Raw genomic sequence first — 25,144 nt, forward strand, 5'->3', positions numbered from 1 at the left:
AATATTCCTCCATACTGCTCGTCCAATGTATTCCAAGTGTCCTGAGTGGGTAGCATCCAGAATTTACTGGAAACGAAGTCATTTAGAATGTTTTAAGAGCATAAACAGTAGTGTATAGGATTTCCTGAAAGCGCGCACATGCGCGATCACGACGCTACGGAAGCCGGCAGACCAAACCAGCGCATTCAGCTCGGCAAAGAACTCATGCTCTTCCTCAACACTGAAGTCCTCAGACATTTTTCTTTCGTTGTTTCTTTCTTTGCACAGGTAAACAGCACATTTCTTCTTCTACGCCGGCATTATTGGCAGAGCAGACGCTGAATGCGCACTTTCATCTGGTTTGGTCTGCCGGCTTCCGCATTCAGGAAATCCTATACACTACTGTTTATGCTCTAAAAACATTCTAAATGACTTCGTTTCGAGTAAATTATGGACGCTACCCACTCAGGACACTTGGAATACATTGGACGAGCAGTATGGAGGAATATTGACACGTTTTTTTGGACTTTTATGGACCTTTCTGTCTCGGGCACCATAGACCTCCATTATTTGAATGTCAGCAGACAGCAAGAAGCCTCCCAGATCTCCAGATGCATTTGAGATATCAAAAAAGTACTCCAGAGTGTTGTTCAGCATGGGGGTGAGTAGAAAATGAAGGCTAATCATGTTTTGGGTGTACTATTCCTTTAAGGTCTCTGAATAGGGTGTGTAACATTGGTTGGGCTGAAAATGTCATATTTGCTGTTCTATGAACTGCAAAGCACATATCCATGTGCTCATTTTGAGCCTGGATCCATATTTATTTTTGATTCTGTTCATGGTGGAGAATCCTGCTTCACAGCAGCAGGTTGAGCCAAACATACTGTAGATGTTCAGGCTCCGCTCCATTCCGGCCAGGTCAAGATCCGCTATTGCAATCGCACCAAACAGGAAAAAAAAACAGTGAGAAGATTAGGTTTGTCATATTAAATTATAGTAACAGAGATCAATAACAACAAATTAGACCATAATTCTTATATATAAAAAAAAAACTAACACCATTTATTTAAAAGATTGGATGCAAACTATTGGTCCTTCTACAGACCAGGAAGCAGATTTCTCACCTCCATCAGAAACTGAACATATGCTGGATGCTGATGGGGATATTTAAAATGTCATATTAAATTAAGCGTTAATTTCTGTATGTTTTGCTCCTACAGATTTTATGATAATATCATGCATAGGAGGATGAGTTGGGGCGCAGCAATACGGGAGGAACAGCGGAGGCTGTTGGCTTTGCTTTGCGCAGGAGGTCTGGAGCGCAGCGGAGCGGGACGGAGGATGTAGGATTTTCGAGGTAAGAGGAGAAGCGGCACAAGTGACGTTTAGATACTGTCATCAGACAACATGGGATAATTTATAAATGTTTTAAATCAGGATGGGTCCAGATTAGCCAGCTGTTGGGACTTGGATATGGACCGCGGTCTAGTAATCAGTGACCTCTGCATTAAACTGAAGCAAAGAGTAACGAGTGACGATTGTTTTAAAAATGTAAGGAATAGAAAGTACAGATACTTCTGTTAAAAATGTAATGAGTAGAAGGCAGAAGTAGGAGGAAAAATAAGTAATGGAGCAAAGTATAGATCCCTAAAAAGTGTACTTAAGTACAGTAACAAAGTATTTGTACTTCATTACTTGACACCTCTGGCTACGTCATACCAGTTCTAATTTGATGGGTCAGTAAAAGAGTTCTGTAGAACTTAATTGATGTTTTGAAAGCTATCATTTATGGATGCAGATCCATTAGAGTCAAACCAGTTAAAATGTTTGGGATCTTCCACATGGTCTAACCTGTCATCATTTCCTTTTGACATCAACCGATTCTGTGTTTCAGTTTTTTTTTCTTCTGTGTTTTTGTATTTGTTCAACATAAAACAATTCTAATATCTCAAAGTAAAATAAAATGCAACAGCAGCTCACATTTTGTGATATTTCCTGATGGGTCTGCTTATTGGTTTAAAAACAAAGAGGTTAAACAATGTGGTGAAGCCCTCTAGTGAATGTTTTGGAGTGTTGCAGGTTTTTGTATACATTTCCACTGTTTCCTGTCACTGTGGGCTGCAGAGCACAGTAGTACACAGCAGAGTCAGACGGATGAGGAGCCTTGATTGTCAGGTTAAATGTTGAGTTCTTGACTTCTGCACTAAATCTCTCTTTGCTGAATTCTAGAGAATTGTCCGTTGATTTGAAGTGTTGTTTCAGCATGTACTTTGGATGAGTATTTTCTTCTTGTCTGTACCAGAACACGGCATGATTTTTATCACTGGTCTGATAAATACATCCCAGAGTCAAAGGTTCTCCTTCAGCAGCAACAACATGTCCTTCTGTCTGTGTCACTGAGTCTCCTTTACACTCTGAGGAAGAACAGAACATGCAGAGGAAGAGATGAATCAATAAAGATGATTGATTAAAGGAGAACAATCAGCAGCTTTAAAGACTTCTATTCCATGTAGAATAGATGTCATTTTCTCTGATCATTGTCACTTTGAACCATATCAGGTGTTTCTACAAGGTAACAAATGGCAGCAGAAATGATCTGCTCTGATTTTCTGTAGAATGAACATTAAAGCTCTTCATGTAGAGCTCAGTAATGTGTTCAAGTGTTTGAAGAGGAAACATGTTGAGCTTTCTATCTTACCAAAGAAAAGAGCAGCTAGAATAATCCACAGCCAATGTTCCATCTGTCCAACAAGGTTTAAATCAGCAGGAGAAACTAGCTGATGTTCAACATTCAGTCTGACTATTGTTCTCTTCACAGCAACACTTATTATTGACACAATGCTGGAACACAGAGCACAAGGAGAGCTCCGCCTACTGGATGATGGCGCCCTCTAGTGGAGCTACAAGGCGAAGCTTAACAGTGGGTAAAACAGGGTTTCAGTCCTCTAACATTAAAAAGCTTTGTTGAGTTTATGTTATTTAAAACATTAAGAGTTAATTTAGTGATATTCATTCATGTAATTTTAAATACTGGTACTGTGAGCGCAAATCCACTATTAAACACAATAAATTAGATATTTTCTCTTTTTACCAATGCTGGAGATGTATTTCTGTTCACACTCTTGGTCATCCAAGTCATAACAACCAAAATAAAGGCTGAAGAAAGCCATGTTTATTATAAGACAAAAGCCATCTCTAAACTGATGGGAAGGATTGTGGTTTCATCAGACATACAGTAGTAGCCATTCAAAATTTCCCCACTTTCCTTCATGAGCCCTCACCCGGACCTTGGCTGGTCCCTCACAATTGCTTTTTAAACATCAATCTTTGTGCTAAAATATTCTGTCATGATTTGTGGACATTATGATCTAAAGCAGCGGCCCCCAATCACCGGGCCTGTGTTCCCTCCCAATTACATCAGTAGGTGCATCTGTGCCTCTTGACACAGGTTAATTCAGGTCAAGAGGCATCCTATCCATAGCCCCAACCCGCATCCTATTTCCTGCGGTTAGAGCAACCAAAGCAAAGCTACAGAGCACACTTTGTGTCATTGTCTCCGGTTACGCCTAGATGGGACCAGCTTGTTTGGGAGAAACAAGCTCAGGGCTCTCACTAACTCAACATATTGGTCAGTTTTATTTTTATGCTCTTTGTATTTCGTTTTATGCCAGTCGGATCCTTTTACATGATCATATTTACCACCCATATTTTAAAGGCTGGTCCGTAAAAATGTTGTCTGACATATAACCGGTCCGTGGCGCAAAAATGGTTGGGGACCGCTGATCTAAAGAGAAGTGCCTTCTCCTGGTCAGCCCTGTAGTTCAGTAAAAGGCTGGAGTCAGAGTAAAAAAAAAATGCAAGAGGGGGTCAATCCAGTGGCTTGAAGATGGAGGGGATTTTGTTGGGAGTTGCAGGGAAGTGGGCTGCCATTCAGCTGGCGTTTGACTGGGAAGGGCTATTTTGAATGGCTTCTACTGAATCTATCATCAGAGAAATTTTCAGCTAAGCTCCAATGTTGTTTTAGAGAATTAACTGAAGAGCCTAAAGGCTGAAGTTATGTCTGAGGATGTGCAGATGTTGTCTCATATCTAGCAGAATTAATCCAAAAAAGAAACAAAAAAAACAAAAAGAAATATAGAGAGAGTCCAGGCGGTTCAAAGTGTCTATAAAACCAACAGTATTAGAAAGCTGCTCCCAGAATAAAAAAACTTAAAGCCTCACCTCAAGGGGGCTCAATCTGGTTCTGTACAGTATAACCAGATGCATCTCCATTTGTTGTTTAAACTCTGCTCTTCTTCTTTACTTCTATGGTAGTAAAGAAGATGCTTAATCAGTGAGCGGTGTTACAGCGCCCCATCAGTAACGCCACTCACTGATGTGGCATACATGGAAGGGGTTTCATCTGAATGTTTCAGCCTTTCTACCTGATTGCCTTTGTTGTGCAGTTAGCTTATTTGATAATTATTAATCAAAGTAGAAAATTATAATTGTTGCACTGACCTGCTAATTAGCTGCAGCCGAAGCCGGGGCTATTAGTGTGCACACCTGAAGTGCTTTGCCTCACATTGGTGAAGGCATAAATGACACTTAGGAAAGCAGACACGTGCTGAAAATGAGTGCAGAGAATCGAGGGCCCATGTAAAAAAAGGGGAAGAGGCAGCTGGAAAGAAATCTGAATTTTATAGGATCTTACTGCTACTGCTGTTTAATTATGTGTAATTTGAGTGGAGTCCTGTTTGTTTGATTTATGCTCCTTGATTAGAAAATGTCTGCAGTGGTGTAAATAATTTGGGAAATGTGTATCCATGTTGTGCTGTATGGTATTTAAGGTTAAATATCTGGGTAAGGTGCAATATTGTGGTACATTTTGTAAAACTGTCATGTGTATATGAAGATTAGATTGATTCAAGTATTTTAATTTCATTTATAGTTTGTGTGTCCTCAATAGTACATTTTCACTAACAAGCATAACTGTCTTTCTGTCTGAAGGTTTTTACCTGACTGCTGTTAAGACTGACCACAAAATGGGGAAATAAAAAGAATGGAAAAAGTCTGAACTGCTTTGTCTGAGTAAATCCAGCTATACTCTTAATGTCATGGGTCCGGCCCTTTAAAGGAGAAGTTCGGTTTTTTACACTTTAAGCCCATTTTCTGTAGTGTCCAGGATGAAATCGAATGATCGACACCAAAAGTTTGACAATTGGTCCTGTCTCTGCTTTTTGGCTCATTTAGAATCACCCCCTGGCTGCTTTAGAATGGCTAGCATAGAGCATGTCCGATAATGTCCTTAAAACAACCTTAAACGTTCTTTTTTTTAAATATGCTACTCACCGGGTCGTCAGCGCTGTTCAATGACGTTCCAAAAAAAGTTTCGTGAAGAAAAAACGTTCCTGTAGTGTTTTATTTAGCATTTTGTAAATCCCATTGAGTTCTGTTGGAATAGTCAATATTCCGCTGCCACCGGAAACGGAAATGGGGCCTGTTTACACAGTTGTAGTCTTTTCGCTTCACTCTGTGTACTCCGACGTCAAGGTGCTAACGTCTCTGTTAAACACTTTAAAAAACTCTGAAAATGGAATACGAAAGGTGGATTCTTGATTCTCGACGTCGGAGTACACAGAGTGAAGCGAAAAGACTACAACTGTGTAAACAGGCCCCATTTCCGTTTCCGGTGGCAGCGGAATATTGACTATTCCTACAGAACTCAATGGGATTTACAAAATGCTAAATAAAACACTACAGGATATGGCAAGCCGTTTTAACATAAATTCGGCTGCTCCACCTTTACATTCAAGATATCTCAAATTGTTTTATGACTAGACGTTTTAGTAATTTAAGATATCTCTAAATATATTTTGACTAGTCAAAATTCCTATTCGGGATATCTCTAATTACATTCTGACTAGTCGAAATTACGTCAGATTTACCATTAACTTGTATGGAGACGTCAATTTAAGATATCTAGAATTAATTACTGACTATCTGAAATACACATTTCAGATATCTACAATTAAATTACGACTAGTCATAAAGGAAATTGAAGATATCTCGATTTTAGTTTTGACTAGTCATAATTCTAATTAAAGATATCTCAAATGCCACCATATTTCAAGATATCTTAAATGTATTTTAGGATAGGAGATATGCAGTTTTGACTAGTGAAAACTCAATTATAGATATCTTAAAAGCAAATAATGACTAGACAAAACAAATTTAAAGATATCTTGAATTGTAATTTCGACTATTCGAAATTCCTTTTAAGATATCTCTAAATGAATTAAAGATATCTTGAATTATTCAGCTTTTCCATTAAAGATATCTTAAATTGACATTCTGACTAGTCAAAATGACATCAGTGATATCATAAATCAAAAACGTCAGAGATTTGCGTAGCGTTTTGGCGGACAGGTGTTAGCCTTGCTAGCTAATTGATTGCGCTATTCAGTGGTCCACAATAGCTGCGTCTCAATTTGCAGGCTGCGTTCTTCGAAGGACCCAGCCTACCCAGCCTTAGGAGGACCCAGGAGGATGCTCCGAAGGCTCCGATGGCTGTGATATGGAAATTTTTATTTTATTTTATTTTTTATTTACTTATTATTGGAGGAGGAGAGTCGGCTTTGACTTTTTCTCAGGCTGGGAGAGCGCAGTGGAGAGGTAACATTTACATGTTATTATTTTCCCCCACAGGGGCCTGCTAATGATCAGAATATACCAGCTATTAAACAAACGTTTGTCAGCAGATTGACGAATATGTTTATCAAATTTTAGATTCATTTGTATGACTTGGTATAAGCTTGTTTGTAACTTTAGTAATTTGAATTGCATAGTTAAATGTGTACAAACCCTGTAAATAACTGACTTAAATCACTACTTTCACCATTACTAATGTTGTGTTGAGAACCCAAACGGTGTTAGATTGAGAAATAAATCATTATTTGTCTAAATTATCCCCTTACTGCCTGATTTTATTTGCAATTATATAACAAAAACAGAAAACAGAAAAAAAAATTCTAAATCTAAAAACGAAAGAAAAAAAAAAGTTAAATAGTGGATCTAGATTAGGTAAAATAAAATTTCTAATAATTCATGTAGCAAAGATAATGAAAAAAGATAGATGACTGAATAAAAATAAAAATTTTTGTCTCCTTTTTTCTACAGGTCATAATGGCATGTGCTGTCCTGCACAACATCTGCCTGGGAGCCCGTGACCCCCCAGATGATGTCCCACTCGCAGTCAGAAGACTCCAAGCTCATCTGTGTGGCATCCCATCCCATCCAGTCCAGCAGCACCACCAGGGACTCCTGCTCAGTGACAATTGTGTATATATATATGTTCTCAAGTAATAATTATTGTATATCTTCCGTAAATAGTAGTAGTTAATTTTAAAATCTAATGTAGTTAAAAATGTTTTTAATAGTTTATTGTAAATACTTGCTTCTCTAAAAAATAAACTGATGTTGTCACTGAGAAGTTGTTCTAAGTTTACTTAACTTCTTACACCCTCGGGGGGAATAAATAAATTTCCGCCTGACAAAAACACACAAAAGTAAATAACTTATAGCCTCACAGCTATTAGATTTAAGAAGAAACTTTTGGTACGTCTGTAAAGGTAAGATGTCATAGAATGGTTTTCTGGTGTCAGCACCATTGTAGCTTTGACCCTGCCTGAAATATTAGGGACAAAATACAAAATATTTTGCATTTTTTGAACCTCGCCAAAAGTTTCTTTGAAATAAACATTGCAAAACACTACCAAAATATTATTTATAGCACAAAAAAGTAGTACAGACTTTTAAATCTAAATGTTGTGTAAAAATATACCAAATTTTGACTCAATCAGATGAATCATATTTATTTTAGAATGGTATTAGTGAGAAATTTCTTAGGCAGAGAGGCCATTTTGGCACATTTATCCAAAAATGTCACCAAACTGTGCCAAATGTGTTTTTTACATCAATACTGGGGGTTTGGTAAAATTACGAGATCACGTAGCAGCTGGACCCGCCGGTGGGTCCGTAGGGTTCAAGGGGTTAAATTGTAAAGAAGTGATGAAACAGATAATGTAAAAAGGTTAAAAGACACACCGATAACGGCTTGCCATATGCCATATACAGGAACGTTTTTTCTTCACGAAACTTTTTTTGGAACGTCATTGAACAGCGCTGACGACACGGTGAGTAGCATATTTTAAAAAAAGAACGTTTAAGGTTGTTTTAAGGACATTATCGGACATGCTCTATGCTAGCCATTCTAAAGCAGCCAGGGGGTGATTCTAAATGAGCCAAAAAGCAGAGACAGGAGCAATTGTCAAACTTTTGGTGTCGATCATTCGATTTCATCCTGGACACTACAGAAAATGGGCTTAAAGTGTAAAAAACCGAACTTCTCCTTTAAGGAGTGGGGTGCAGCTACTGAAATGCTTGATAATAATTATTATTTTATTCCTTCTAATCAGAATCAATTTACAATGAAAATATACTTCAGCTGATTGTGATTAATGGCTACCAGTCGTTAATTACTATAATTAATAATTTGCAACAACAACTAACAATTATTAACTCAATTTAACAATGAATGTTACAATTTTTAATTTACAGAATTAGCCATTCAAAATTTCCCCAATTTCCTTGATGGACCCTTGGCTGGCCCCCATACTATTTCTTTTTAAATATCAATCGCTGTTCTAAAATATCTTGTGGTCATGATTTGTGGACATTAAGATCTAAAGAGAAGCATCTCCTGGTCAGACCCTGCAATTCAGTCAAGCCCAGGAGAACTTCGAGCCAGGGGGGTGAGGGGATTTTGCTGGGAGCTGCAGGGAAGGGGGCTGCCATTCAGCTGGCATTTGACTGGGAAGGGCCATTTTGAATGGCTGCTACTGTATATATGAAATGGGTTATTACTAGTAATTTTTCTGCTTCTGTCTCCTTGAACCCCAGTGGGCCTCAGCAGATGGCCGCTCACACTGAGCCTGGTTCTGCTGGAGGTTTCTTCCTGTTCAAAGGGAGTTTTTCCTCTCCACTGTCGCTACAAGCATGCTTAGTGTGAGGGATTGCTGAAGAGTCAATGAGTCGATGCAATCAGCTGGTTTTCCTTAGATATTCCATCAATTTGACTGTATGATCTAGTTGAACTGTAAAGTGCCTTGAGATGGTCTGTTTTGAATTGGCACAATATAAATAAACTGAATTGAACTACTACTAAAAAAATATCCATATCATTAAGCAAGTAACTCAAAACGAGGAACTAACCCACAATACTGAATCACATGAGTGTGGAATGAAATGAGACTGAACCAAAAAAAAAAAAATAAGATAAAAACACTGTCATCATTTTGACAGTTATTGTGCCGATTATCAATTTGTGTTAGAAGGATCATCACTGTGTTGTGTATCCAAAAATCTTTTCTAATGTCTTCAGAAAACAATATTGATACATCTGCGGTCACACTTTTTTTATCAAAACATAAAAAGATGCTCTCGTTCGGCCTCCCTGCACACCTGCGGCTCGTTGGGTTATTACTGGAGGAGTATTTGAGCAGTGGGCTGCCACTACCTCGACGCCAGAGGGTTTGCCAGTTTTGGGAAGCCTTCCTGTGTAACTGGATACCTGGACCTTCTCCCCCTGGAAGGAATTACTGAGTTTACACTGAGCAGGGGAAAACCTCCACATGATCCGTTCAAGTCCCCATTGGAAATCCAAGTGACAGTCCGCTCCATTACTCCTCCGGGTCCAACGTATGTCTACCTGTCCGCTCTCCAATCGATTTCCATCTTCTCTGGATAATACCAACAGACTGGATTCCAGGATTGACAGGAATCCCCTCAAACGTGACTCCCTCTCCTGCATAATTTTAGCCGCAGTCTTATTTCCCACGGTCCCTGAACTGAACTCTGTAATCTCCCCTTCAGACTTTCCAGTTCCAATTCACCAGTTCACTGAGTTCCAGATCCAACCTCTGTTCACATTACATCAAATAAAACTGTTAAGCTTTTCCCTGTGTTCTCTGAGTGGTTTCTCTGCATGTGGGTCAGATTCCTTAAACCGATCATGACAGTAAAAATTACTAAAAGTGACAATACCTTCTAGAAAGGATTGTGGTCCAGTTACGGAGAAAGCTTCTGGTCAGCAGCAGTGAGGTAGGCGAGGGACTGATAGCTGGTCTGGCTGGATATGGTTATCTGGTACCCTGGTGGCCAACACAGTCTTGGTGATCGGGTTAAGCTTTTTTCAGCTTCACTGCCAGAAACACCAGCTAAGGTTAGCTATGATTTTTAACAGTCATGTGTGTTTCATGTCTTTCATAAGCAAGATTAAAAGATGAAATTAATAATATTATTTCAATGATTCCATACGTTAAAACAGATAGCAGTTACTATGTTTTTTACATGTTTATACTTAAACATGAAAAAAACAAACCTGAATTAACTAAGTTGCATGAAGCTGACACCCCACCCAAGTAAAACAGTTTGGCAAACAGACTGAATGGTTAATGTAGGTTTGTGCTGCTTTCTTTTCGGAGATATTAAGGATTATAATTATGGCCAATGATGTCACTATCCCCCGAAGCTGCATAAACTGTAAAAATTGTTTTGTTTTGGATCAAGCTCAGCATAAACCGCACTAAAGCACTCTAGGTTCTTTTGCACCTGCAGCAGGACGTCATCAGCCATAATTTTAATCCTCAAAGGGAAAGTCTGGACAGCAAGGAAAAATAAGTTGATCATTATCTTTAGCTACAGCTGATAGGTTTGTGATGATTTAATGAATTTAGCGTTAATCAGTAAAAAAAATGTCTTTAGTCAGGACATTGTTTGCATTTACAGTGTGGTTCTTCGGCTGCTGAAGAACTGTAAAACCACTGAACTGCGACCCATTGGTTCAGCTGCTGTATAGAGCTGTGCTGCTGCTGTCTGAGCCGCTGCTACAAAGCTATCAGCTGCCTTAATGGGATGCCCTTGGTCAGGCTACTGTGAGTGAAAAACAAAGCCCTGCATAGTTTCCTTGTGTTGTTTGCATCAGAATAATTCAAGTCTCTTCCAGAGCTGCCTGTTGGATGAGTGGACTGTGTTCCTGATCGAATCGAGACGGACTTCTTCCCCGGAACGTAACAAAACCAACCAAACCCCGCCCCCTCCATTCCACTGAGCCAACAAGTAAATCTCTTTTTCCCACTTTCATCTGATCCTTAATAAATACTGGGTGAGAGAAGAGCAGAATAGATAATTTTACATTTAGTGTTTTATCTGAAAGTATCTTTCTGAGTAAACTGCTGATGGTTTTTAAGTTCTGAACTGAATGCTAATCCTCACTGAGCCGGACTGAATGATCCAAGCGATGTGTTACTGTCTGCTTGATTCTTCCTTTTCAGTTGTTTGAAGAGCTAGGCTAAGGTTATTAAAGATTATTAAAACCCCCTTTTCCCCTTTTTGTGTGCTTTATGTACCTGTCTATATTTTCAGTAATGTTTAGTTTTTGCACAGATTAGCTAGTAAAGGTAACGTTTAATTTCATCTTCTGGTCTTTTGTGGTTATTTTATGCACTCAAGAAAAATCATCACTCAGGTCAGATCCACTCTCCTTTGAGTAACATCTCAATGGACAGAGACAGATTTATTTGGTTGGTGATTAATAACTCTAGTTTAGTGAAAGATTCTGGATCTTAACAACCAAACCAGGAATCCAACCTTTATCTGAGACTAAGAACCCTTGTGAAAAAGCAAACTCCAGTTATAATAATCCTGAATTAGTTTCACCCTTGATTTGAATTATCGAATAATTAACAATAACTTCCAGTTCTAGTTATTTAATATATTCATAATCTTCAAGCAAAATTGCACAACATTTAAATATCACTTACGGTAGTTTGTTGAGTTTCTATAGTCTAGTCAAGAGTTTTAAACTGAAATATGCTATATCTGGAGTAAAATTATTTTAGATTTTACATTAACGCTATGGTGGATTATTTCATTGGTGTGCAGAGTTAATTGTTTTATTACCATTTAAGCTTTTTTCACACATTCATTTTTGTTCTATCACAGGCATTTGACTGTCGAGTGACTGCATGAGAGGATGAAGCCTCAGCCTCACTCATAACAAACCATAGAAGAGGAACAGTGTATGCGGCCCTCTAGTGGATGCTGTGGAGTATTGCAGGTTCTTGTACAGAGTTCTGGTGTTTCCTGTCACTGTGGGCCTCACAGCACAGTAGTACATGGCAGAGTCTGTCGCTGCAGCAGAGGGGATCAGCAGGCTTATATCAGTTCCCTTCACCTGAATATTCAGTCCAAGGATTCGCTCATTTTGTTTATTTCCTGATCCTAAATGAAAGATCAGAAACTCTGGAGGTTTTCCTGGATACTGTCGATACCAGTAAAACTCATCACTTGCCCTTGGTTCTTTAGAGAATCGGTAAGACACAGTAACAGAGCTGCCCTCTATGGTGAAGGTTTCATCAGCCAGTGGAGTGAGATCTTGAGAACAGACACCTAAAGGAGGAGAAATTTGTTACTAAGTTCTAAAAATTAGTTTTTAGCCTAAGAATATTTCTTCATATTTAGAATTAAATCTGACCTCTTAGAAGTGAAGCAACAAGAAGATAAAGTCCATAGTACTCCATGATGATCAGAGTTAATGTTTGAACTGTGTTGAATGTGGAAGTTTGTTTCTCTTCTGTAGGCCAGTAACAGATCAGCTCCTCCCTGAATCTCCCCGCCTCTTTTACTTCTTCACTAGTTAGTCAAGAATGAATAAAACACTATATTCCAGTTTAAGGTGAAATAAAAAGAAAAAGGAGAAGTAATGAGATGGATACCCTATGAAAGCTGATTTAATGTGTATTTTAATGAGAGTCTTGTCAAAACAAGGACCTTTGTCACCTATACTTATCCATTGTGGTCCGTCTAACATTCAGACTCTGGGAGCCTGATTCCCAAACTAAAGGCAGACTTTACTTTCATCTGAAAAGGTCTAATCATCCGTCCCTTCTTGTTAGAATCTGCACACTTTTATCTTCAGCCAAGTTTGATGTTCAGGTGAACACCAATAAATGTATAGGGCCAACCCCACCTCCACATCCTCTCCCATGTTGTTAAAAGGATTCATCTTGTTTCTGATTTCTTCTGAAATCTAAAGTCATCTTTTTTTTTTTTTACATTTAGGATCAGATGATTATTTAAGCACCATGACACAAAGAGGTTCACCAGCTCTCTATTCTCAGCTTTTTGTCCATCTCTGATGCATAATGACTATAGAGTTATCAGAGTATTTCAGCAGGTAACAGGATTCTGTCTTTTACTAGAAGTCAGAGGTGTACAGATTATAAAGGAATGTAACGTGGTGCACCTGTGCTGTCAACAACTTGATTAGACAGTTGACCCTCCAGCTTTCAAAACTGTACCCTCTCTGTCAGGTAGTCCTTATATTAAAGGCAATTGTTCATGCCTCCACCTGATCATGTTGCTCATGTGATCAGAAAGCCTGGTAGAGATGCTGGAGTCATGAATAGGGTGAGCAGACGTCCTCTTTTTCCCAGACATGTCCTACTTTTCTTACCTAAAAGAATTTCCAGGGGGAATTCCAAAATCGTCTGGTGTTTGGTTGAATACAGCACAGGTGTAACTTTCTGAAGGACTGGTGTGACCTTTGTCCCCACCAATAATTTATGCTTTTTGTCCCCTTTCCGCTTATTTCCTTTAGCCAAAGGTAACAGAGGTTTGGTGCAGCTATCTATGTTCAGAGCGTTTTCAGTCAGTGTTTTTTTTTCCTGTCCCCTGCTGCTCCCATGTCCCGCCTCTTGGTGTGACATCATCAGAACTGTCGCTTTGAGTCATCTGACTTGCGGTCGCATTTCACTACTTAGAGGGTAGCTACGTGGTTGAAGGAGAGACACGGCAGCTTTCAGTGAATATTAACCGGCAGCTACTTTGATGTTTAAGTAAAAGTTAGGAGACGGGTTGGTTAAAAAAATTAGAGATCATGCCACTGAAAAATCTGTTTGTTAGACATAAAAAGCTTTTTCAGCTAAAATGGCAACAAATTGTAAGTTTATACAAGTTAGTACTTTAATGGAAGAAGCTTAAAGGAATAGTACACCCAAAACATGATTAGCCTTCATTTTCTACTCACCCCCATGCTGAACAACACTCTGGAGTACTTTTTTGATATCTCAAATGCATCTGGAGATCTGGGAGGCTTCTTGCTGTCTGCTGACATTCAAATAATGGAGGTCTATGGTGCCCGAGGCAGAAAGGTCCATAAAAGTCCACAAGAAACGTGTCAATATTCCTCCATACTGCTCGTCCAATGTATTCCAAGTGTCCTGAGTGGGTAGCGTCCAGAATTTACTCGAAACGAAGTCATTTAGAACGTTTTAGAGCCTAAACAGTAGTGTATAGGATTTGCTAATAGCGCCCCCATGCGCGCTCACGATTCTACGGAAACCGCGGCAGACCAAACCGGAAGAAAGTGCGCATTCAGCGTCTGCTCTGCCGATAATGCAAGCGTAGAAGAAGAAGTTCCGCTTTTCACCTGTTTATTTTCTGCCCTGAGCCAGGTGAGCACGAGGTCAGTCTCTCTCAGAGTTTGAAAAAGTTGTTGATTAGTGATTTTAGTCGTGAAATTAAGAAGATGGTTCGAGTGTGTTCCTATCCTGGATGCTTCAATCAGATGAAGCGGCAGTGTGGAATAACCCATTCCGTAACTTTCCACAAATTACCTCTTCGGGACCCTGAAAGGCTAAACCTGTGGCTAATAGCTCTACGAAAAGATCTAAGGACAGCTAACGTGGATTCTCTCCGTGTCTGTAGTGAACACTTTTCAGCGGATGATTTCCGAACCTGTAAAGGAAGAGCTTTATTAAAGAGTACAGCTGTGCCGATGGTGTCACAACTAAGGACAGAGGTATGTACTTTATAAACCATTTATGTAACTTACACGTTTGTATATGATCTGTATTTTTACCGGTACTTTTTTTAAAAACGTTAAAATGTTAAAACACGCTAATATTACTTGAGTAAAAATGTTAACTTCCACATAAATTTGGACAATCATGGAATTTTTTACAAGTCATGTTATTTTAGTTGCTTTGTTATCAGACGGATTTTTTTTACACTGTATGTATGTACAACCCACCTATTGACAAACACCCGCTCCACAGCTCAGTGTGACATTATATTAATTTTGTGATCAATCAATGTGATCATTGATGGCCTGCAAGTTGTTAGTGTTTAGGAGTTAATAAAAAATAAAAATCTGGATGATAATAACTAAACTTTTAGCACCCAGGGAAATACTAATGTGATCCATGATTTAAAATACATAAATAAATAAATAAAAAAGTGAAATGAATGACATTCATTGCCACATAGTCTTTCTTAGATGCTGCAACTTTTATTTGCTCATATGAAATCATAGCATGATTATTTTTTATTATTAATAATAGTGTTTGTTTCTAGGGCATTTCACAACATCCTGCTGCTGCAGTGACTGAGACAGCCAACATTGAGACTTCTTTTGATGATGTGCCACACTTCACTCCAGTTAAACCAAAACAACCTGGTGATCGACCTGAGCACTCTCATGCAAGACTGCAGCTGGTCCTAACAAGCCCTGAAACAACCAAAGAACGCACATGTCCATCCACATCTGGCAGTTATCGTGCCTTCCCCCCCACAAGGTTATCTCAAACTGTAAGTACTCACCCACTGGCTGCTATGGCAAATCTAGTAGTTACAGTTTCGGCTTATGTGTGGCTTAAAGCAAGTAAATATAACTTCTCAACAAGTCTAATGGTTATTTTGTTGATTTTAGGATATGCAAGCTCAGATGGCAGAGGAACGTTTGGAGGAAGGTTTGGATGTCAGCATGACCTCAATTGGTGTTCCTCTAGACCCAAAAGACACCAGTTTTGCTCTTCCAAGCTCAACATCAACTTCAACTCCAACCTCAGAAGAAACTGAAGACTTGAGAACCTGGGATGAGAGGAAATGGCTGGTTGACGAGTCAAAATTGTTTCAGCTTTTCAAGACTTGCCATCAGTGTGGAACAGAAATCATTCAAAAAAATGTTCAGATATCTGGGAGCTGTATCAAAATATTGTGGGAGTGTCTGAATCAACATAGTGATGAGTGGAGTTCCTGTCCAGATGTTAGAGGGATGCCAGAGAATAATCTACTTGTAGCAGCGTCAACTCTCTTCACTGGTGCCACGTACACAACAATTGCTGATTGGGCTGGACTGCTGAATCTCCAAATTCCCAACAATACAACATATTACAAAATACAGTCTTCATATCTAATCCCAGTCATCGACATGGTGTACAACGAGCAGCACAAGGCCATCATGGAACAGCTACTGCATAAACAGTATACTCTGAAAAAGGGAGTGCATGTATCTGGAGATGGCCGATCAGACAGGTTAGTATATTATTTATAATGAATGACAAATATTTAACTCTTGATTATCTGAAGTTATCGTTAGAGTAATTGATGTAATATTGGATTTGATAGCCTATTTATCTTTTTGTCTTTACAGCCCAGGCTTCTCCGCAAAATACAACACCTACAGCTTCATGGAGGACACAACAAAGGAAATAATCCTTTTTCAGTTAGTGCAGGTAAGGGAAATTATTATTTCATATTTCATATTACAACATAATATGAGAACAATTGTCAATTGTGTGTTTACAAATTGACTGCACAAAGATACATATGCATATATTTTGTAGTTTTATTTGGATTTTGGTCATTCTAATTGGCAAATAATAATTGTGAAGCGGAAGACTGTGATCTATGTATATGTTTTTTTTTTAAAGGGTGGGATTGAATTTGGTTTTGTACTTAATCCCACTTGTTTTCGTTCTTCAATTTGATAAATGTAGCCTACATTATTTTTTAAATTTCTATATTTATCTATTTTCAGTTTTCTTTTTTTATTGTATCTTTTTTTTTATATTATTATTATCTATTGTATTTATTATCAATTTTGGTGCATTTATTATATTGTTTTTCTTCCTTTTTTTTGGGGTAATGTTTCTCATTTTCATCATGTGCGGAATGAAATTAAAGAAGTAAATAAATGTATGTCTAATATGTGGAACATATTACAAAATCAATGTTGCTATCGGATTATGACAAGCACTGTCCCATCAAAGATGTATGAAACTGATTTTAAACATTAATTTTTTGTTTTGTGGTACAGGTGACAGAGGCATCCAGCTCTGCTGCCATGGAGCCAGTGGGGTTCAGGAGAGGACTTGATTATCTCCTTGAGCAAGGTCTTGAAGTGGAGGTGGTAACCACTGACCGATCACCATCCATACGAAAAATTATGCGCGAAGAGTATCCGGAAATCCACCATGAGTTTGACATCTGGCATGTTGTCAAGGGTAAGCTGACAAATTGTAATTTGTAAATGTACAATGGTAAAGGAATTACTATAATGAGGAAAATGTTTTTACAATATACTTTGGATAGCCCTTGTACAGCCACATAAACTTTTACATAATTTACCCCTCCCTTGCCAAAGCGCTGGCACCTGCCTAGGTTATACACAGCCCCATTGTGATCCCACACTCCTCTATTACCTGCTCCCACCTTGTACTTCATACCCACCAAGACTATGTTGACGTCACCCATGTGCAGAAGTGCAGTCTGTTGGGACTGTACATCTCCAATCACCTACACTCTCTGAGCCCTGAGCTCCCCACTGTCGTTAAAATTAAATTAAATGAAAAATACTTTATTTATCCCAGAAGGTAAATTAAATGTTTTAAAAAGCTCACACTCCTTTCTATTTTTCAAAACAACAAAGCAATATTGTCTCTAACACCTGGTTCCCTTGATCCTTCCCAAAATCTTTGATCCACCTGTATGAACAACATGTCCTGTCTAACGTTTAGTGCCACCTCAGTGACGTTGCCACCATACACCTGGTGGATACATTTCTTGTACTCCCCAACCAGACTATTTTATAAAGGAATAAGTTTCTTGGATGAGAGACAAAACATCTTCTACTCACACGTTTACTCCAGTTGCCATATTTTATGCTTGCTTGAGACTCATTGACGATTGTTCTGCTTTTGGTAGGGCTAATGAAAAAATTGCTGTCAGCATCCAACAAAAAGGACAACCGAGACCTGCAACCATGGATAAAATCCATCTGCAATCACTTGTGGTACGCCTGTTCCACTTGTGGAGGTGACCCTGATGTGAGTAACATCACATTCATCACATTTAGGCAACATAAAGTTATGATAATAATAACTGATAGTCTTTGACACAATCCTTTTACTCTCTTTGATACTGAATTGTAATTTTCTAATATCCTCAGGATTTGATAAGGAAGTGGAAAGCACTACTTCATCACATCTGTGGTGTGCACCGCTGGGAGGAAGATGGACAGGAGATTAAATGTGTGCATGCTGACCTTACGTCAGAGGAACAGAGGCGAAAGAGGTGGTTAAGGAGAGACTCTTACGCTTTCAAAGCCCTGACAGCTATTGCCCTGGACAAAGGACTCATGAAAGACCTTAGGCAAATGGCCCTTTTCAAACATACTGGTAAATATAACGAGGAAAGCACAATAATAATGAGAAATTCAAAATTTTTAATATTTAGTGAACTTGTCATTATTATGTTTTCTCAGGGAAGCTTGAAGTATTCCATGCATCTATGCTGAAATACACAGAGAAGAGACTGCACTTCCACTACTCAACAATGAAAGCTCGCACCCAGCTTGCCGTTATGGACCACAATGAAAATGTTCAGCGTGAACAGGCCTACACCAACACAGGTAACAAGAAAGTATATTCAAAACAAAAAAACCTAACCTTGTGCGCTTTGCTCAGTGTCATATACTCATTTATGTCCTCAAAATGAGCTGTATTGAAAAAACAGCAAACATTACATTTAACCTTCAATGGGAACCGCACCTGTTTAGTGAGCTGCTGCACTAAGATCTGCATAACAAATATGATACTTTATGGTCCTAATTCTCACCACCACAAAATTACAAGTACCAGATTTCTAATTTTTTGGATACAATTTCCTGGTTCCTTTTTTGAAACCTAAAACCGAAACTTTTTGAAAGCTTTATAATAGCTATGTTATTTCATTAATGTTTCCTCTGTCTTACATTTTCTTCTTTGTTTTTTAGGACAAGCACGGTTCAATGTGGTTTACCCAAAACAAACAAAAGAATGGGTCGCCAAAAAGATCTATGTTCCAACAACACAAACATTCCGGCAAAATCTGGTGGTGCAAGTTGTGCGGAGACGCCTGGACCCCAACATCAAGATCAAAGACCACCAGTCATATGTTTCTATCCCTCCCATACCAGAAAACATTGCTCAGAAACCAAAGCCTGCCAAAGAGGAAGCCATACAAAAACATACTTCCCGATACAGCAGTTAGTCTGAGTGGTGCAGTATTTTTACTCTTGCCTTTTTATATTTGTAATTATGCAAATAAAAAGTCTAGCTGGTGGCATGTAATTTTAACCTTCTTTTTTTTTCAAAATTCTGGGATACAGAGTCTGATAAGGGTTTTACTTAATATAGTTATAACATGACATTTTGAAATAAAATGGCATGTGTTTGTGGTTGGCTTGTCTGCATTTCACACTTAGGTCTAGAATAAATATTTAATCAAAGGAACAGAGTTACATTTTTCTTACCATCCAAAGTCATTTTGTTTATTTCCAAAACAACACAATAGTACAGGAAAGGTTACAGTTATCGGCTACATAAATTCTGAAATGATATCTATAATGAGGCAGTATAGGTTTGTGATTTGGGAAAAAATATGAAATACAATGAAGTAGTACAAATTAATATGGAAGAGTCTCTTAGGATTTGTTTATAGTCTTTACAACTGTTCAAAAGCTGCCTCTGCCTCCTTGAAACCAGTATACACTCCATCTGGTGAAGGGTAGCTGGAACGGATGCTTGTAACAATACAGGCAGGTAAAACTCTTCTGCTGTCCTTGCCAAGTCTCTCGCCTTTCAGAATCCACTCGAGTACCACACGGTAGGCCACCAACCTGTACTGACCTGGGGGGGGGGGGGGGGGGGGGGTGGGGGGGGGGGGAATGGAGCCATTATTTTAGCAATACAAGTGAAAAAGAAAGCAGTATCTCATCCAGCACACAACCTGGGTAAGATGCTGAGTAAACAGACTTTAGTACTAGCATCACATACAAAAAACTGCACAGTGAGTACCATTAACATTATGTATATATATCATATATATATATATAACATATATATATGATATATATATATATATATCATATATATATATATCATATATATATATATGATATATATAATATATATATATATGATATATATAATATATATATATATGATATATATATTATATATATATATATGATATATATATATGATATATATATATGATATATATATATATATATCATATATATCATATATATATCATATATATATATATATATATATATATATATATATATATATATATATATATATATATATATATATATATATATATATATATATATATATATCATATATATGATATATATGATATATATATATATCATATATATCATATATATATATATATATATATGATATATATGATATATATGATATATATAATAACATTATTAGCAAGGCATAGGCCTGTTGCACAAAACTTACTCTGCAGAGAGCGTGTTGTTTGGTCCTGCGGGTCTTGGCCTCTTTTTCCAATTGATTTTGGGCACATGGAAAAACATCTCCAGAACGCCACGGGTCAGTAATGGTGGATAATCCGTGTTTTGGGTGACACAAAGTCTTTGGCTAGTGCTCTCGGTCTCATCAGTGGAGATATTTAGATCCTCCAGTGGTGGCATCAACAAGTCCCAGTCCACACAGCAAATGCTCTCCTCTTCTGTTGGCATTGCTTGACAATTTCCACATTTACACCACCATGTTTCTGACGCTCTACGTCTGTAGCACAACGGTGTTTGCGGCTCAGCTTGAGCTGCGGCTGCCTCATCCATGTATCTAAGTTCGTCATCTGTGTATTCTGGTTCATAGAGAAAAGGCTCGGCAAAGAACTCATGCTCTTCCTCAACACTGAAGTCCTCAGACATTTTTCTTTCGTTGTTTCTTTCTTTGCACAGGTAAACAGCACATTTCTTCTTCTACGCTTGCATTATCGGCAGAGCAGACGCTGAATGCGCACTTTCTTCCGGTTTGGTCTGCCGCGGTTTCCGTAGAATCGTGAGCGCGCATGGGGGCGCTATTAGCAAATCCTATACACTACTGTTTAGGCTCTAAAACGTTCTAAATGACTTCGTTTCGAGTAAATTATGGATGCTACCCACTCAGGACACTTGGATTACATTGGACGAGCAGTATGGAGGAATATTGACACGTTTTTGTGGACTTTTTTGGACCTTTCTGTCTCGGGCGCCATAGACCTCCATTATTTGAATGTCAGCAGACAGCAAGAAGCCTCCCAGATCTCCAGATGCATTTGAGATATCAAAAAAGTACTCCAGAGTTTTGTTCAGCATGGGGGTGAGTAGAAAATGAAGGCTAATCATGTTTTGGGTGTACTATTCCTTTAAGAAAACATAGTTTATTCTTCTTAACTAGTTAAAAAAGCAGTTTTTCGGGCTTGCTTTTTTAGTTATTGGGCAGCCGTTTTCGAGCTTTCCTATATTACTGATAGGCAGCCGTTTTCAAGTTTGCTTTTTTGTTTATAGTGCAGCCGTTTTTTGAGTTTGCCTTTTCGTTTACTGTGCAGCTGTGTTCGGCTTGCCGGTATTTTGTTACGTAGCAGCCGTTTTTGGGCTTGCGTTTTACTTTCATCGCCGTGCTTTGATAGTTCTCCTTGCAACTTTGCTGCTTGGGAATCCCAGATGGCATTTTCTGACCTTTGGCTTAAGTTTCAAGAGTGGCTATTTCAGCTTGACCTGACCTAGCCCCGTGAGCATGAGATGTTAGACGCACCATGCGGCAGAGCTTGTTTGGCCCCTCTCCAGTTAGAGGACGGACATGATTTGTATCCTTGTTTAGGACCAGATCGCCTGAAAGAGGCCTAGACTGATGCTGCCTACCCTAATTGTTCTGTCCCTTCGCAATGCTCGTTTGGCTGGCCTTCAAAGCGGCTATGGGGCCTCCACGGAAGAGGACCAAGAGGAGCTCCACAGTTTCAGAGGGCATATCTAGGCAAGTGGCCCATCTTGCTTCTGAGCTGGAGGGGATGAAAGTCCCTTAGGGGCAAGTGTGGTACGAGCCTGACTGGAGACCCTGACCAAGGGCAGAGCATTTGTTGGGGACTCTCTGCTTTGGATGACAATGCAGTAATTCTGGCAGCATCTGGCACTGATTTTCGGGATCATTTTGACTCTGGGTCAGACCTGTCAGAAGCCAGCTCGTGCATCTCTTTTTTCTCTCAGTCGGAGGAGAATGGTTTGATAGTGGGCACTCTGAGAACTGCTCTTGCCTCGCTGTAGCTGGATGCTCCACAGGACCACCCTTGCCGCATCGCAGGCTTGTGTTAGCGAGACACACAGATACCTGCGGGTGGAGCCATTGCGCTCCGCTCCAAGCGGATACCAAAAGTTCAAAGCTGATATCGCTTGGTCTGGGTTCTACTCACCCAATCTTACAGCTCCTAAGTTATTTGCTTTTCCATATGGGTATGCAAAATGGGCAAGAATTTCCCAAAATGGGGTTGGTTTTAATCTAGATATGGAAAACAAAATAAAAAGAGAAAGTCCAATTTAATGACAAATCTTTATAATTTTTTGTCTTCAGAACTTTTCACTTCACCGCACATGTTTGCATTAAAACAGTTCCATTGCACAATTTGCTTTTTCCCTGCTTTATTCAAACTAAAGCCTGGAGAACAAAGACAATTAATCCCTGCTTAGGGTGGCAAAAACACTGGTTGGGGAGGGGCTGCTGAGAAAGAGATTTATTGAAACTGCAAGAGCAGAGCTGGACAAGAAAGATTATAGACAGCGCACCTCCCAACCTAGTGTTGGAAAGATATACATTTTAGTGCATACATTTAGCCTGTTACTGAGGAGGCTCATTGTTGTGCAATGATGTACAGTAGCCCTAATACAAAGCTAAGCTAATCTAATCATAACTATACCTAATGACAACACAGTGAGAGAAATAATATATAAATCACACAAATGGAATCTCCTGCAGACGATCAAATGCTGAACTTGCCATGAAAGATAGAGATAAATTAGATAGAAAATGTAATCTGTAAATGCCATTATCTTTTCTGCTTTCCTAAAGCTAAGTCCTTGGTATGCATTAATTCAAGCCTGAATCAGTTATCCCACTTTTCTGAAATTAAGTGCAGGTAATAAATTAGTAAAAAATTAAGCCCAGGCAAATCTCAACATCTTGGGAAAGTGCCAGAAAAACAGAGAGGCTTTCTAAAGTTTCCCTGGTTATTTTAAGCTATATTAATTTAACAAGAGATACATACACTTTCTCACTGTTCATGTCTTTCATACTGCATGTCCTCCCCAATAGCAGAATTGAATATTTGAATCTCTGGCAGAAAAAAGCACATAGTATAGGAATGGTCGATTCCTATACTATGGTTCCATTAAATGATGGAATTTAGATTTATTAAAGCAGATAATAAAACATTTGGCTTTCCAAAGACCACCAAGAGGACATCGTTACTAAATGAAATGTTCCTGCATTCTAAAGCATAAACTTTTATTTGTAAAATTTTCTTTAAAAATAAACAATTACAGTGCTATGTGCACTATAGTAATGGTGTGAAATACCACTGATAATGCATCTGAATGATTGTGCCAGTAATTGGCACACAGAGCAGACTTACTGATTATGCTGTTAGAATTTTCCCTCTTAGGTGAAAATCTTGAGCCTCTTGTGGAAGTGATGGGCCTTTCTGCACTGTGTCAATCCTTTGATTCATTTCCTCCATGATCTGCTATAGGTTTAGCACAGCCTGGTGCAATTTGCAAAAAGATCTACATAGAAAAGAGTTAGTTATTGTGCACATTGAAGGAGGAAAACACATGAGATACTGGAGATGTCAATTTTTTTCTTGAACAAATGTTATGTATTGCTAATCCATTGCTTATACAGTACATAATAACATGCTTTAAACAATTAAAAATGTGATTAATTGCTGGAGCTATAATTTCAACCCCCACATTCCCAAGCAAACATATTGTCTTTAAATTTGCACATAAACATTATAAAGTCGGTCATGTACTGCAGAGGATGGGAATGCTTTAAGGGTAAAAAAGTTTCTGGAGCAAACTGTCTGATCATGAAGCATGTGTGCTGTACAAGGTTTGGATGGCATTGTTGGGAAAAACAATGCTGCATCATATTTGATCAGAGCTGCTGACAAGGACACTATTCTGCCTTACAAATATGAGTTTGTCTGAACACGTGCTGGTGGGGAGGAAACCAACAAGTGCCGTATTTTCACAACCAAAAGGCGCAGTCTCACCGGATTATAGGGCGTGGGTTTTATATACCCATACATGTCCTGTATAACGTTTAAATACCTCTACTGCGTATTTAAAAGTAGAACGGGAGCAAAACTGAGTATGATTGTTCTTTATTCATGTATTTAATTCAAAGTATTAATCAAACCCGTCAAAGTCATCATCCTCTGTTTCTGAATTAAACAGCTGCGCTAAATCAGACATGCCAGTTTCCCCTTCTTCGCTGTCAGAGTCACTGTCCGTGCCGGGCGGCTCCTCGGAAATGATGCCGGCTTTTGCAAAAGCTTGAACAACAGAGCCAGCAGACACGTTAGTCCAAGCATCTACAATCCATCCGCAAACTGTGGCGTAACTTGCCCGGCGCTGCCTTCCACTTATCCTGAAACTGTGGTCTCTGTCGGTCATCCATTGCTCCCACGCCGCTCGCAGCCTTACTTTGAACGGGCGGTTCATACCGATGTCGAACGGTTGAAGTTCCTTTGTCAGACCCCCGGAATAACAGCGAGCACAGCGTTCATTTGATTCACCATGTTTTTCACATCGGCTGTGAGATGGGCACCCATGGAGTCACAGATTAACAGTTTTATTGTTTTATACAGAATCCACGCCCACACTTCCACCTTTAACGTTCTCATGGTGGTCTCAGCAACGTCCGCAGTAACAACACACATA

The 25,144-nt window shown here is 38.9% G+C and overlaps 2 protein-coding genes and 1 gene segment (V, D, J or C); 1 reads left to right on the plus strand and 2 right to left on the minus strand.

The window, feature by feature from the left end:
* Nucleotides 1–10,086: 10,086 nt before the first annotated feature.
* LOC119798166 lies at nucleotides 10,087–12,625 on the minus strand. The segment is given in 3 exon segments: nucleotides 10,087–10,169; nucleotides 12,082–12,468; nucleotides 12,554–12,625. Coding segments are annotated over 3 exon segments (516 nt in total).
* Nucleotides 12,626–14,420: 1,795 nt separating this feature from the next.
* Nucleotides 14,421–19,507, plus strand: LOC119798170. The gene is made up of 9 exons (XM_038307527.1): nucleotides 14,421–14,545; nucleotides 14,788–14,881; nucleotides 15,436–15,669; nucleotides 15,791–16,395; nucleotides 16,514–16,595; nucleotides 18,102–18,188; nucleotides 18,311–18,539; nucleotides 18,626–18,772; nucleotides 19,136–19,507. The coding sequence occupies exons 2-9, from the start codon at nucleotides 14,858–14,860 to the stop codon at nucleotides 19,390–19,392; spliced, it is 1,665 nt and encodes a 554-aa protein (XP_038163455.1). The 5' UTR covers nucleotides 14,421–14,545; nucleotides 14,788–14,857; the 3' UTR covers nucleotides 19,393–19,507.
* Nucleotides 19,508–19,650: 143 nt separating this feature from the next.
* Nucleotides 19,651–21,177, minus strand: LOC119798171. The gene is made up of 2 exons (XM_038307528.1): nucleotides 20,664–21,177; nucleotides 19,651–20,029 (listed from the first exon to the last, which is right to left on the minus strand). The coding sequence occupies exons 1-2, from the start codon at nucleotides 21,098–21,100 to the stop codon at nucleotides 19,846–19,848; spliced, it is 621 nt and encodes a 206-aa protein (XP_038163456.1). The 5' UTR covers nucleotides 21,101–21,177; the 3' UTR covers nucleotides 19,651–19,845.
* Between the last annotated feature and the right edge of the window lie 3,967 nt (nucleotides 21,178–25,144).

The sequence above is a fragment of the Cyprinodon tularosa genome, unplaced genomic scaffold, assembly GCF_016077235.1.
Source record: "Cyprinodon tularosa strain WSP-4 unplaced genomic scaffold, ASM1607723v1 ctg612, whole genome shotgun sequence".
Taxonomy (NCBI): domain Eukaryota; kingdom Metazoa; phylum Chordata; class Actinopteri; order Cyprinodontiformes; family Cyprinodontidae; genus Cyprinodon; species Cyprinodon tularosa.

Coding starts and splice junctions, on each gene's coding strand:
- LOC119798170 (XM_038307527.1), top strand. CDS start 14,858: ATGGTGTCACAACTAAGGACAGAG. Junction 16,396..16,513: donor GGAGATGGCCGATCAGACAG/GTTAGTATATTA, acceptor TTGTCTTTACAG/CCCAGGCTTCTCCGCAAAAT. Junction 16,596..18,101: donor TCCTTTTTCAGTTAGTGCAG/GTAAGGGAAATT, acceptor GCATCCAACAAA/AAGGACAACCGAGACCTGCA.
- LOC119798171 (XM_038307528.1), bottom strand. CDS start 21,100: ATGTCTGAGGACTTCAGTGTTGAGGAAGAGCATGAGTTCTTTGCCGAG. Junction 20,030..20,663: donor AACAACACGCTCTCTGCAGA/GTAAGTTTTGTG, acceptor CCCCCCCCCAGG/TCAGTACAGGTTGGTGGCCT.